A 15,758-nucleotide genomic window follows, 5' to 3' on the forward strand; every position below is an offset into this window, starting at 1 on the left:
AGCCCCCCTCCCCTTCCTCTTCGTCTCGAGCCGGATCTCCTCAAATTCCGGAAGCGCCTCTAGACTTTCCATTTCACCTCCTCCTTCCTTTCCTCCCTCCTCTGCTAAACCCCACAGTTACCGATATTGGTGGACACGCACAATGATTCAAGTTGCTCCAAAAGCAGGCTATATAAGCCTAGTGAGTGAGGCATATCTTGGTGATGAGACATGGGCCTGATTCACAGAAGCATTTTTAATGGTACAATCCCATTGAAAAATACCCTGTGAATCAGGCCCATATCACGTAAGTGAGCGTAGCATATCTTGGTTATGAGACATATCACGCAAGTGACTGAGGCATATCTTAGTAATGAGACATATCGTGCAAGTGACTGAGGCAGATCTTGGTGATGAGACATATCACGCAAGTGACAGAGGCATATCTTAGTAATGAGACATATCGTGCAAGTGACTGAGGCAGATCTTGGTGATGAGACATATCACGCAAGTGACAGAGGCATATCTTAGTAATGAGACATATCGTGCAAGTGACTGAGGCAGATCTTGGTGATGAGACATATCACGCAAGTGACAGAGGCATATCTTAGTAATGAGACATATCGTGCAAGTGAGTGAGGCACATCTTGGTGATGAGACATATCACGCAAGTGATTGAGGCATATTTTAGTAATGAGACATATTGTGCAAGTGAGTGAGGCACATCTTGGTGAGACATGGGCTTGATTCACAGAAGCATTTTTTTAAAAATGTGTTTATTTATAATTCAACACATAGGAGAGCTCATACATTAACATTGCTTATAGCTTCTCAGAACATATAAGGCACGAAATCCCCTCCTCCCGCCCCATGTGATCCACAGAAGCATTTTTTAATGACACAATTGAAAAATGCCCTGTGAATCAGGCCCATATCACGCAAGTGACTGAGGCAGATCTTGGTGATGAGACATATCGTACAAGTGGGAGAGGGATATCTTGGTGATGAGACATGTCATGCAAGTATCTGAGGCAGATCTTGGTGATGAGACATATCATGCAAGTGACTGAGGCATATCTTGGTGATGAGACATATCGTGCAAGTGACTGAGGCATATCTTGGTGATGAGACATATCGTGCAAGTGACTGAGGCAGATCTTGGTGATGAGACATATCATGCAAGTGACTGAGGCATATCTTGGTGTTGAGACATATCGTGCAAGTGACTGAGGCATATCTTGGTGATGAGACATATCATGCAAGTGACTGAGGCATATCTTGGTGATGAGACATATCGTGCAAGTGACTGAGGCATATCTTGGTGATGAGACATATCGTGCAAGTGACTGAGGCATATCTTGGTGATGAGACATATTGTGCAAGTGACTGAGGCATATCTTGGTAATGAGACATATCGTGCAAGTGACTGAGGCAGATCTTGGTGATGAGACATATCGTGCAAGTGACTGAGGCATATCTTGGTGATGAGACATATCATGCAAGTGACTGAGGCATATCTTGGTGATGAGACATATCGTGCAAGTGGGAGAGGGATATCTTGGTGATGAGACATATCGTGCAAGTGACTGAGGCAGATCTTGGTGATGAGACATATCATGCAAGTGACTGAGGCATATCTTGGTGATGAGACATGTCGTGCAAGTGACTGAGGCATATCTTGGTGATGAGACATATCGTGCAAGTGGGAGAGGGATATCTTGGTGATGAGACGTATCATGCAAGTGACTGAGGCATATCTTGGTGATGAGACATATCGTGCAAGTGACTGAGGCAGATCTTGGTGATGAGACATATCGTGCAAGTGAGAGAGGGATATCTTGGTGATGAGACATATCATGCAAGTGACTGAGGCATTTCTTGGTGATGAGACATATCGTGCAAGTGACTGAGGCATATCTTGGTGATGAGACATATCGTGCAAGTGACTGAGGCATATCTTGGTGATGAGACATATCGTGCAAGTGACTGAGGCATATCTTGGTGATGAGACATATCATGCAAGTGACTGAGGCATATCTTGGTGATGAGACATATCATGCAAGTGACTGAGGCAGATCTTGGTGATGAGACATATCACGCAAGTGACTGAAGCATATCTTGGTGATGAGACATATCGTGCAAGTGACTGAGGCAGATCTTGGTGATGAGACATATCATGCAAGTGACTGAGGCATATCTTGTTGATGAGACATATCGTGCAAGTGACTGAGGCAGATCTTGGTGATGAGACATACCACGCAAGTGACTCAGGCATATCTTGGTGATGAGACATATCGTGCAAGTGACTGATCTTGGTGATGAGACATATCATGCAAGTGACTGAGGCAGATCTTGGTGATGAGACATATTGTGCAAGTGACTGAGGCATATCTTGGTGATGAGACATATCGTGCAAGTGGGAGAGGGATATCTTGGTGATGAGACATATCGTGCAAGTAGGAGAGGGATATCTTGGTGATGAGACATATCGTGCAAGTGACTGAGGCAGATCTTGGTGATGAGACATATCGTGCAAGTGAGAGAGGGATATCTTGGTGATGAGACCTATCGTGCAAGTGACTGAGGCATATCTTGGTGATGAGACATATCGTGCAAGTGACTGAGGCAGATCTTGGTGATGAGACATATCACGCAAGTGACTGAGGCATATCTTGGTGATGAGACATATCACGCAAGTGACTGAGGCATATCTTGGTGATTAGACATATCGTGCAAGTGTCTGAGGCATATCTTGGTGATGAGACATATCGTGCAAGTGACTGTAGCAGATCTTGGTAATGAGACATATCGTGCAAGTGTCTGAGGCATATCTTGGTGATGAGACATATCACGCAAGTGACTGAGGCAGATCTTGGTGATGAGACATATCATGCAAGTGACTGAGGCATATCTTGGTGATGAGACATATCGTGCAAGTGACTGTAGCAGATCTTGGTGATACATATCGTGCAAGTGACTGAAGCATATCTTGGTGATGAGACATATTGTGCAAGTGACTGAGGCATATCTTGGTAATGAGACATATCATGCAAGTGACTGAGGCAGATCTTGGTGATGAGACATATCACGCAAGTGACTGAGGCAGATCTTGGTGATGAGACATATCACGCAAGTGACTGAGGCATACCTTGGTGATGAGACATATCGTGCAAGTGGGAGAGGGATATCTTGGTGATGAGACATATCGTGCAAGTGACTGAGGCAGATCTTGGTGATGAGACATATCGTGCAAGTGTCTGAGGCATATCTTGGTGATGAGACATATCACGCAAGTGACTGAGGCATATCTTGGTGATGAGACATATCACGCAAGTGACTGAGGCATATCTTGGTGATGAGACATATCGTGCAAGTGACTGTAGCAGATCTTGGTGATGAGACATATGAGACATATCACGCAAGTGACTAAAGCATATCTTGGTGATGAGACATATCACGCAAGTGACTGAGGCATATCTTGGTGATGAGACATATCACGCAAGTGACTGAGGCATATCTTGGTGATGAGACATATCACGCAAGTGACTGAGGCATATCTTGGTGATGAGACATATCGTGCAAGTGGCAGAGGGATATCTTGGTGATGAGACATATCGTGCAAGTGGGAGAGGGATATCTTGGTGATGAGACATATCGTGCAAGTGACTGAGGCAGATCTTGGTGATGAGACATATCGTGCAAGTGAGAGAGGGATATCTTGGTGATGAGACATATCGTGCAAGTGACTGAGGCAGATCTTGGTGATGAGACATATCACGCAAGTGACTGAAGCATATCTTGGTGATGAGACATATCACGCAAGTGACTGAGGCATATCTTGGTGATGAGACATATCGTGCAAGTGACTGTAGCAGATCTTGGTGATGAGACATATCGTGCAAGTGTCTGAGGCATATCTTGGTGATGAGACATATCGTGCAAGTGACTGTAGCAGATCTTGGTGATGAGACATATCGTGCAAGTGTCTGAGGCATATCTTGGTGATGAGACATATCACGCAAGTGACTGTAGCAGATCTTGGTGATGAGACATATCACGCAAGTGACTGAGGCAGATCTTGGTGATAAGACATATCACGCAAGTGACTGAGGCAGATCTTGGTGATGAGACATATCACGCAAGTGACTGAAGCATATCTTGGTGATGAGACATATCACGCAAGTGACTGAAGCATATCTTGCTGATGAGACATATCGTGCAAGTGACTGAGGCATATCTTGGTGATGAGACATATCATGCAAGTGACTGAGGCATATCTTGGTGATGAGACATATCGTGCAAGTGACTGAGGCAGATCTTGGTGATGAGACATATCACGCAAGTGACTGAAGCATATCTTGGTGATGAGACATATCGTGCAAGTGACTGAGGCAGATCTTGGTGATGAGACATATCATGCAAGTGACTGAGGCATATCTTGGTGATGAGACATATCGTGCAAGTGACTGAGGCATATCTTGGTGATGAGACATATCGTGCAAGTGGGAGAGGGATATCTTGGTGATGAGACATATCATGCAAGTGACTGAGGCATATCTTGGTGATGAGACATATCGTGCAAGTGACTGAGGCATATCTTGGTGATGAGACATATCCTGCAAGTGACTGAGGCATATCTTGGTGGTGAGACATATCATGCAAGTGACTGAGGCAGATCTTGGTGATGAGACATATTGTGCAAGTGACTGAGGCATATCTTGGTGATGAGACATATCGTGCAAGTGGCAGAGGGATATCTTGGTGATGAGACATATCGTGCAAGTGGGAGAGGGATATCTTGGTGATGAGACATATCGTGCAAGTGACTGAGGCAGATCTTGGTGATGAGACATATCGTGCAAGTGAGAGAGGGATATCTTGGTGATGAGACATATCGTGCAAGTGACTGAGGCAGATCTTGGTGATGAGACATATCACGCAAGTGACTGAAGCATATCTTGGTGATGAGACATATCACGCAAGTGACTGAGGCATATCTTGGTGATGAGACATATCGTGCAAGTGACTGTAGCAGATCTTGGTGATGAGACATATCGTGCAAGTGTCTGAGGCATATCTTGGTGATGAGACATATCGTGCAAGTGACTGTAGCAGATCTTGGTGATGAGACATATCGTGCAAGTGTCTGAGGCATATCTTGGTGATGAGACATATCACGCAAGTGACTGTAGCAGATCTTGGTGATGAGACATATCACGCAAGTGACTGAGGCAGATCTTGGTGATAAGACATATCACGCAAGTGACTGAGGCAGATCTTGGTGATGAGACATATCACGCAAGTGACTGAAGCATATCTTGGTGATGAGACATATCACGCAAGTGACTGAAGCATATCTTGGTGATGAGACATATCACGCAAGTGACTGAAGCATATCTTGGTGATGAGACATATCACGCAAGTGACTGAGGCATATCTTGGTGATGAGACATATCGTGCAAGTGAGAGAGGGATATCTTGGTGATGAGACATATTGTGCAAGTGAGAGAGGGATATCTTGGTGATGAGACATATCGTGCAAGTGAGAGAGGGATATCTTGGTGATGAGACATATCGTGCAAGTGACTGAAGCATATCTTGGTGATGAGACATATCACGCAAGTGATTGAAGCATATCTTGGTGATGAGACATATCGTGCAAGTGAGAGAGGGAAGCATATCTTGGTGATGAGACATATCACGCAAGTGATTGAAGCATATCTTGGTGATGAGACATATCACGCAAGTGATTGAAGCATATCTTGGTGATGAGACATATCGTGCAAGTGAGAGAGGGAAGCATATCTTGGTGATGAGACATATCACGCAAGTGATTGAAGCATATCTTGGTGATGAGACATATCACGCAAGTGACTGAGGCATATCTTGGTGATGAGACATATCACGCAAGTGACTGAGGCATATCTTGGTGATGAGACATATTGTGCAAGTGAGAGAGGGAAGCATATCTTGGTGATGAGACATATCACGCAAGTGATTGAAGCATATCTTGGTGATGAGACATATCGTGCAAGTGAGAGAGGGATATCTTGGAGATGGGATACATCTTACCAGTGTCTTGGTGGTATCTTGGTCGCTGATCATAGCATGTGAGTATGGGAGAGAGATCTTGGAGATGGGATACATCTTACCAGTGTCTTGGTGGTATCTTGGTCGCTGATCATAGCATGTGAGTATGGGAGAGAGATCTTGGAGATGGGATACATCTTACCAGTGTCTTGGTGGTATCTTGGTCGCTGATCATAGCATGTGAGTAGGGGAGAGATATCTTGGAGATGGGATACATCTTACCAGTGTCTTGGTGGTATCTTGGTCGCTGATCATAGCATGTGAGTATGGGAGAGAGATCTTGGAGATGGGATACATCTTACCAGTGTCTTGGTGGTATCTTGGTCGCTGATCATAGCATGTGAGTAGGGGAGAGATATCTTGGAGATGGGATACATCTTACCAGTGTCTTGGTGGTATCTTGGTCGCTGATCATAGCATGTGAGTAGGGGAGAGATATCTTGGAGATGGGATACATCTTACCAGTGTCTTGGTGGTATCTTGGTCGCTGATCATAGCATGTGAGTAGGGGAGAGATATCTTGGAGATGGGATACATCTTACCAGTGTCTTGGTGGTATCTTGGTCGCTGATCATAGCATGTGAGTAGGGGAGAGATATCTTGGAGATGGGATACATCTTACCAGTGTCTTGGTGGTATCTTGGTCGCTGATCATAGCATGTGAGTATGGGAGAGATATCTTGGAGATGGGATACATCTTACCAGTGTCTTGGTGGTATCTTGGTCGCTGATCATAGCATGTGAGTAGGGGAGAGATATCTTGGAGATGGGATACATCTTACCAGTGTCTTGGTGGTATCTTGGTCGCTGATCATAGCATGTGAGTATGGGAGAGATATCTTGGAGATGGGATACATCTTACCAGTGTCTTGGTGGTATCTTGGTCGCTGATCATAGCATGTGAGTAGGGGAGAGATATCTTGGAGATGGGATACATCTTACCAGTGTCTTGGTGGTATCTTGGTCGCTGATCATAGCATGTGAGTAGGGGAGAGATATCTTGGAGATGGGATACATCTTACCAGTGTCTTGGTGGTATCTTGGTCGCTGATCATAGCATGTGAGTAGGGGAGAGAGATCTTGGAGATGGGATACATCTTACCAGTGTCTTGGTGGTATCTTGGTCGCTGATCATAGCATGTGAGTAGGGGAGAGATATCTTGGAGATGGGATACATCTTACCAGTGTCTTGGTGGTATCTTGGTCGCTGATCATAGCATGTGAGTAGGGGAGAGATATCTTGGAGATGGGATACATCTTACCAGTGTCTTGGTGGTATCTTGGTCGCTGATCATAGCATGTGAGTATGGGAGAGAGATCTTGGAGATGTAACTTATTATCTTAAAGGATAGATGTTTGTGGCACCTGTTACATTGTGAATCATTGGCAATCAATTATGCTGACATCTTTCACTGACATTGTGTAACACATATTTTTCTAGTTATATTTACAATAACTCGTGTAAGCCTGAATTTCGTCACCTCACCTCGCAGCAGTGTCTGAACCCTTTGCTTTAACCCCCCCCCCTTCGTACTGCGATTGCCCCCCCCCTGTACCCCAGATGCGGCTACATACATTTCATATTGTTCTTTTTCTGATTTCAGAGAGATTGCCGAAGGAACCAGCATAATTGTCCAAATTGACGGCAATGCAGCCCGGCTGAGAAACATCAAAGTAAGTGGCACCCTTCCCTGCACGGCTGCCCGACCCTAGACATGTTTGCAGAAGCGGGAGGAGCTTCGGGCGGGGTGTGTGTGTGTGTGTGTGTGTGTGTGTGTGTGTGTGTGTGTGTGTGTGTGTGTGTGTGTGTGTGTGTGTGTGTGTGTGTGTGTGTGTGTGTGTGTGTGTGTGTGTGTGTGTGTGTGTGTGTGTGTGTGTGTGTGTGTGTGTGTGTGTGTGTGTGTGTGTGTGTGTGTGTGTGTGTGTGTGTGTGTGTGTGTGTGTGTGTGTGTGTGTGTGTGTGTGTGTGTGTGTGTGTGTGTGTGTGTGTGTGTGTGTGTGTGTGTGTGTGTGTGTGTGTGTGTGTGTGTGTGTGTGTGTGTGTGTGTGTGTGTGTGTGTGTGTGTGTGTGTGTGTGTGTGTGTGTGTGTGTGCGTGCGTGCGTGCGTGCGTGCGTGCGTGCGTGCGTGCGTGCGTGCGTTTTTTACCATTTAGGGTGCGGAAATGCCCCCCGCCTTCGAGGGACACGCCGCCATTTGTTCGTGACTGGCTGCTGAGCCGAGTCTGTGGAGTCCCCGTTTTCCGCGGCCTTGGGGCTTCTGGGGCCATCTTGAGACACTGCATGTAATCGCTCACGGCTGTCAGTAAACATCCAACTGCCAGAGATAAATTCTGCATCACATGTCTGGAAACATCTGGACGGCGTTGGCCTTGTGCTCCCCTCCTCCCCCACTCGCAGCCAGGCTGACAAACGGGGCCCTGGCTCCTAAACTGGTAACTGCAGGATTTATTTATTTATTACATTTATAGAGCGCGCTGCAGCCCGCAGGCATCGAGGCGCTCTGGTGATGGGGGCCTGGGACAAAGGCGCATCCAAGGACAAGAGACTGAAAAAAAGTCAAGGGAAAAGAGTGCGCCAGACATTTGAAATGTCTGTTTTGATTGTATTGAAAAGCTGCCCTGCAGTTGTTTTGAGGGTTTTTGTAAAGTGCTAGCCTAAACGCCACTTTAAAGTGCTTTGGGAGGTGGCGCATAAAGTGCGAGCAGGAAACAGAGTCTAGAGCAGGGTTGTCCAACTCCAGGCATCGAGGGCTGGATCCATGTTGGATTTTCAGGATCCCCTCATTAATATTCATGGGAAATTTGCATACAATGATCCTAAATGTATGCAACATTTTTTCCTCATAAATACTCATGAGGAATATCCTGAAAACCTGTCAGGTTTCTGGCCCTCGAGGCCTGGAGTTGGACAACCCTGGTCTAGAGATTGGATCTTTCTAGGCCATCAGAAGTCCTCGGTGCGAGTCAGGAGATGGTGCTAGCGAAGCTTGGTCCATTTATTTGACGAGGAGCCAGAGGCAGCCATAATGTGGCGGGGCGTAGGTGAAGACGGGATCTCAAGCGACTACAGTAAACTCTGGGTAAGGCAGCAGTCTTCAGTACTCTGCAGAACCTCAGGAAGTTCTCAAAGCCTTTTCAGGGCTCTGCAACCTGAGGCTCTCCAGATGTTTTGGACTACGGCTCGCACAAGGCCTAGCCAGCATAGTCCATGGTGAGGGATCATGGGAGACATTGTCCAAAATATCTTGAGAGACACAGTTTGAAGACCCCTGGTTCGGGGAAGGGAATTCCAGAGGGCTGGACCCTACATTTCTAAGGACTTCACTCCTCAATGTACTTGCCACTCAGCCTACGAAATGCAAAGGATTTGGGGTCACATCCTTAAAGATCCGGGATTCAACCCTCCGGAATTCACTTCATGTTTACTCATTACATGGCCCTCCATATATGCTGGACTGTCAATCCCATGAGCCTTCACCATTGACTATGCTGGCTAGAGCTGATAGGAGTTGAAGTCCAAAGCATCTGAGGGCCACGTAAATGAGCAACCATGGAAGCCTTGAGGGAGGGAGGATAGCTCAGGGGCAACACGTTTGCCTTGGAAGCAAGACCATGCTGAGCAACACAGGTTCGAACCCCTGGTCGTGCTTAGAAACCTCTGGGTATTAAGCGTGTCATAAATAACCCATTACATATGCACTGATTCTAGAAGTCGAGGTGGCTGGAATGTCGGAAAGGCCTTGGGGACAGCTATGCAGAGCCTATTTGCGAGTCCAGGGCCTTGAAATTACCTTTGTTTATTTGCCAGCCGATATAGTGCTGTCATTGGCGGCATTAGGTGTTTATAATCTTGGAGGCCAAAAATGGGTCTAGCCGCAGTTCCTTGGAACGGAGCAAGTGATTTACATGTTAACATTTTTAAATGCTTTTTTATTCAGAGTTTCTCCGTCTCTTGTCCGTTCACTCCCGCAGAGCTGCAGAGCTGTTGCTGTCGGCAACACATTAGATGTTCTGTTACTGGGATTCATACAATGCATCACTTATTTGCATGGTCTGCAGGTGCATGGCGGATGGGAAGGAGAGTGGAGTGGGTTCGGTTAGTGGGGAGAGCAGCAAATGAATTGGGCCAGAAAAAGACAGAATTGAGCTCTGGCACTTCAGGAGGCTAATCAGACTCTGTTCCCGAGCTGTCCGAATTAGTGTAGTCTTGCAATCTACAGGCATGCTTTTGTTAGGGTGAGTAATGTGACCAATCAAAAGGCCAGAGTTCAACTTCCATTACTTGCTGAATCGCAATCACCTACACGTTTCACATTTAAAAATTGTTGGCATTCTTATGTTCCCAAAATGCTCTTTGCTTTTATGCAAATGGCCATGCTTGGGTTTCATGAAGAGATACTGACCTGGATTTGAACCACGCCCCCTTATCCCCGTCCAATCGCTCTGCGCCTCCCTCAACACCTTTCCCCGGGAGAGGGTTCCCAGAGTAATTCTTTTCCATTTCCAGCAATGGGGGAGAAAGGCAAAATGCAAGAAAGCTCTGCTGCTGTGTGGATGTGTGCAGACCGAACAGCACCCAGCACAGTGAGTGGGTGTGTTTCTAGGTGGTCTGTGTCGTGGTCAGTGTCCAGATGAAAGCTTTGTGTGCCCAGATGTATCATTAAGCCACACCAACATGAGTTGTGAGGGTCACAAAACTTTGAGATACATTTGCCCCTGCTTGGGGAACTTGGAAATAATGCAGTGAGGCTAACATGACAAGCAAGGCATGCAACTACCACAAATGTAAGAGCCATGCCACTAGCAAGACACGCACGCACAGTACACATGCTGCCAGAGACAATAAGGCCGGCTTGGTATTTATAGGTTCTGTCTGATCACAGTGTGTATAATGTATATATTGCGGCCAAGGATATAATTACTTTGTGCATAGGTCAACCAGACACAAGCTGTAATCACTGCACTGCGCGTGGTCTGTGATCACAGTCCCGCCACATAGAATATAAATGGGGTTTGTACCATGTGTAGTGTAGGCTGTCAAGCAAGGAGGCTGTAACAAGTGTTTGTGTGTCTTCTGCTGTACTGCCTACTTCCGGCGCATGGTGAAGTCCGCGTCCTGCCATCACTGCAATCATCCTGGGCCTGCACCGTAGCAGGAATTCCTGCCGCAGCTCTGCGGTGTGGTAGGCGCACATAGGGAGACACTGTAAACACTGAATGTTACATGGGATTTTTATTGTAACCCACTGACGTTTATATATGATCTCCTTGTGCGATCGCGGAATCGAGAATTGTGGTGACAAGACAGGTGTGTCTAAGGGGGTGCCGAATGCACATACCAGCCCTCCCTATCGCCTTCCGACCTGGGGGCTCTCTCCATCACCTTCCAGTTCCTGTTTGTTCAGGCAATGTCTATGGGTCTGTTGAGTTTTTGTGGTGGTGTGATAGATGGTTCTAGCGTGGCGATGAGGATCTTCTCAAGTAATCGCTGTGGGCCGAGGCGGTGTGTGTGTAGGTTTTCCTTCTCCTTTGAGTAGGATGATGTGCGGGAAAGGGTATCTTTTGTGGGAGGACAAAGAGGAAGGGCCATATTTAATTCATGGATCTGATGAAAAGCTCTGCATCTTCGGCTCCGATGTGTGCTTCCAGGAACAGTGTTTCTTTGATCCTGAATGCAAAGCTCTTCCTTTGATCTCTTAATATAACGGTGGTGCAAGATTAGTCTACGTTGAGGACTTTCTTATGGATTCTTGGTGGTCCTACAACCCAACACCTCCACATCCCAAACACCATAAGCAACCATGAGTCTTGCCTTGTCTGCTTCCACTCCTATTAGTGATGCACTGAAGAAGCCGATCAGTCGTAGCTAGTATATGTTCCCCTGCAAACAAGGAAGCACAGACAAAATTGCCTGCCTTCTAGCAGAGACCCAGCACCTATATGTCCCCAAACCATCCCGACCTGGAGCCCATGGACCTCATTACGAGGTGGGCGGTAAGGGGTTAACGGCACCGGTAAAAGTGCTGGAGCCGTTAATCCCTTACCGCACTATTACGAGGTCCGCTCGCCGGACCCGCTCTGAACGCCTGGTTTTACCAGACATCCTTAGCGGGTCCCATGAGCGGCCCAGCATGCTAACAACGGGCCTGTCATTAACAGGCCCGTTGTTAGCTTGCTCCCCATTCCCATTGAGCCATATGGGGGCTCAAATGGGAATGGGGATGGTCTGGGTTCCCTGAATGGGGAAATACCAGGCCCTCCAAGGTCAGAATGGCCGGGTATTTCCCCATTCAGGGAACCCAGACTCGTAACGAGGCACCATGCCTATTAATAGATACTCCATATTAGTTAGCTTGATTTAGTGTCCTATATTTATAGAGGCCAACATTTTCCCATGAATAATGTTGGCACCATCTGGGAATTATACAGCCTGCCAATGTATCACTAACTCAGAAGCCTTTTCCCAACATGGACGGCTGGCTTTTGGATGTGCACAAGCAAGAAGAATCATATATATATATATAACTAAGCACTACCCTGAACTTGCATACATCGGCATGATGAGCAGCATGGGTTGCAATGGCAGAGCGCGCAACCACAGAAGAACAATTGTTACGACCCATTATGGACTTCAAACACATTGATACCAATCTATGGCAGCTGGGTCCAAGAAATCAACATCTGGAACGTTTCCTGCTTTCTGGAGATCAGGGTGGATCTTCGCGATGAGCACTGCTGCAAGGGGCCTCAATGAGCAAAGTGAGGCGCATACCTTAATCATTCAGGAATCTCTCTGTGACTCGACAGATTTCTAGTAAATTGGTTACAAGCTACTGTTTATGACTAGTCTGCCTCATGCCCAGTTATTTTACACTTACTGCAAATGATGAGAGCTAGAATTCATTAGAGAGGGGCTGGAAAGTTTCCTTGAAGGAAGGTTTCCTGATTGACAAGCTTCATTCTTTGTCCTAAACTGAGTGTGCTGACATGTGCATTGTTGGTGAGTATATATGAACTCAGTAGTGAGGGGGTTGTTGCTTTCTCTTGGGTGTGCTCTTTCTTAGCAATGCTTGCTGCGTGGATCGGAGATGTGTCTGTAAGTGGTAGGCATTGTGCCTGCATCAGTGTAAAGGGTAAATGTGCAGTGTCTGCAAATTGAGTAGAGTGTTTGTGAGTGTACATGTGGAGAGTGTAACCCACAGACTAGTCGAAGCAAAAGTGTGGAAGGGATATTTGTGCAGCATGTGCGAATGAGCTCATGTTTCCGGAACACTGCATTCCAGAACTGGGCTTTCTCTTTACAAAGTAATGCGTTGTGGGAGTTGTAGTGTTTGCTCACTCCAGTTGAACAAATTGGACTTAAGCACCTGATAGCAATCACCGGACCAGTTGTCATGCCAACCACGAAGACTGTTTCTCCAAACCCCTTTTTTACTGTAGCAATTGTTTTGGTGTTATTTGGTGGTTTGCTCCAGCAAAAAGCGCCACAAATGAAAAGCACCATCTTTTCAATGTCATGGAGTCCTCTGGTTTCCGGAGATGTGCGTGCCAGGGCATACTGCATAGGGTGCGTGTGATGTTTCAGTGGGTGGCGATGTGTGCCTATGTGTGATGGTTTGGTGAGGCGGTGTAGAGAGTATCGTTTCTACGGGCAGAATTGCGTTTGTTTTTGGGCATTCATTTGTGTTTGCCGATGTACATAGGATACGCGAGCTGCATACGGATGCGGCAGAGGGCGAGAATGCACGTTTGTGTGTGTGGTGGAGAGAAATAGCAATGGGTTTCTTTTGCAATCTGGGCAAATAGTAAAATAAAGAATGTGAGATAGGAGGTTGGGCACACCTTACCAATGGTGCCCACAAGGCTTTCCCAAGTCACGGTGGGCATCGGCGGCGACTGAATGCACCACCGAGTACCACGTCATGGGCACACATCAGCCAAGGATGTGGAGGGCTGGAATGTGGGAGAGGCAGGCAGGGAGGTGGCTCGGCTGGCAAGGGCCAGGGATATATACAAGTGAACATGGGTCCTAATTAAATGTTAACCACCAAAGGTTTACAAGTCTGTTTACAATGCATGCAGGAGGTTGCCTCAGCCACGCTGCACTCTTGCAGCAGTAGCCATCTTCAGGGCAGTGTTCTTTAAGGAGGGGTACATTCCGTCAGGATCCCCCCCCCACCCCCAGGAACTCCCAATAAAGAGGATTTGTTCACAATGAATTGGATGAGCCCCAGCACATGGTGTCATAATGTACACTACAAGGCCTCCAACCGTAACGCCCAAGCACAATGCTCTATTCTAATGTTATTTATTCAGCCTGGAGCGGCCTGGGAGCTCAGAAGGGGGCACAGAGGATCGGCTGTGCCACCCTCCAAAGCTGGTATCCTTGGTAAAGTCATACAAAAAGCAAGCACAAAGGCCTCGGCAGTACTTTCTAAGCGCCTGTAGCTGTTTTGGGGCATGTACAGTAGAACAGACATATAGGGCTGCATTACGAGTTTGCCGGTAACCTGCCGGTAGTACCTGTGGGTTACCGGCAAACTCGCCTTAATGGAGTCCCAGAGGGCTCAATGGAATGGGTTTGCCTCGATCACCGGCACCGGGAGTGCCAGAGCTACTGATTGGGGCAATTCTTTGCCGGTGGGCGCCTGAAATCCTGCCAGGTCAGTCCTGACGATAGGTCACTGCAGTGTGCCAGTAAGGTAAAGATGCCAGATCCGGCATTTTCTTGGGCATTTGTACCGGACCAGCACACTCGCACTGAGGCCCTGTGCCGCTCCTCAGCAAGACCCTTCTAGGATCCTCATTCCATGCTCATATCGGTAACTGCTCAAAATGTAGAAAAAGACAGAATGTACAAAATGTCTAATGGAAAAGATAGAAAACACAAAAATCTCGAATTTTAAAATGGAGAGAGTAAAAAAGAAAGTTGGATTTTTTAAATAAACAGCCATTTCCTGCATGAAAGCGGGAGAGTGATTAGGCACACAGAAGCGTCAGAGTAGAGCAGTAGGCTCTAGGTCGTCCCTTTTCATGACATATTAAGTGTATTTATAGCGCACACGCCCCCCCCCAGTGGGGCATTTTGGCACGGATAACAGATATTTAGTGCTACCCAACTCAATGGGGCCCATTTGACTGACCTCGGGAGGGTGAAGGGCTGAATGGGCCTGCCGGGGTTCGATAAGCCTCAGGTCTGGCTTCCAGCAGAAGGTTGGACTGAAGCAAAGAGTTCATGAGGGCTTGAGATCAGCAGGGCAGGCCTTTGGGGACTCATTAAGTGTTATGAGAAGACAACCCCAAGCTCGTTTCTGTTCAAACGACTGTACACTGTGGGTGCTATTGAGAGAAAGAGCAATTCGATCATTTGAGAGTGGGCATTTATCTATCAACATCTGGGATGTGCAAATAGTTATAGGCCCTTTCGGCTTCTTTCTCGGTTTATTTTCCCTCATTCGCTGCACTCAGGCCTTTTCTCGACATGCTGATTTTTTAGCAAAGCAACGAATTCGACAGCTCTTGACCCATAAAGGCACCCAGGGCAGTCGAAGCAACCCGCCCCCCTGCCACCTCGCAGACTGGACACAGTCTCCGGCTCTACCCGAGCGTGCCAACTACTCTCCTGTGCTTTGTAGCACAGCCTTTTTCAGTTCAGCTGCTGGCCTTTGTCTCTAGCACTTCTGTGGGGT

The 15,758-nt window shown here is 47.0% G+C and overlaps 1 protein-coding gene across 2 annotated transcripts in view; it reads left to right on the forward strand.

Annotated features, from left to right (window-relative positions):
* The window catches only part of LOC138527467 (stAR-related lipid transfer protein 9-like), a 590,857-nt gene that overhangs the window by 98,491 nt on the left and 476,608 nt on the right, over positions 1-15,758 (forward strand). For both annotated transcript variants that reach the window (XM_069638652.1, XM_069638653.1), the window contains exon 2: positions 7,674-7,743. In XM_069638652.1, coding sequence (XP_069494753.1) covers positions 7,674-7,743 — 70 coding nt within the window. The remainder of the gene's footprint in view (positions 1-7,673; positions 7,744-15,758) is intronic.

The sequence above is a fragment of the Ambystoma mexicanum genome, chromosome 14 (genome assembly GCF_040938575.1).
Source record: "Ambystoma mexicanum isolate Mex_15411 chromosome 14, UKY_AmexF1_1, whole genome shotgun sequence".
In the NCBI taxonomy this organism is placed as follows: Eukaryota; Metazoa; Chordata; class Amphibia; order Caudata; family Ambystomatidae; genus Ambystoma; species Ambystoma mexicanum.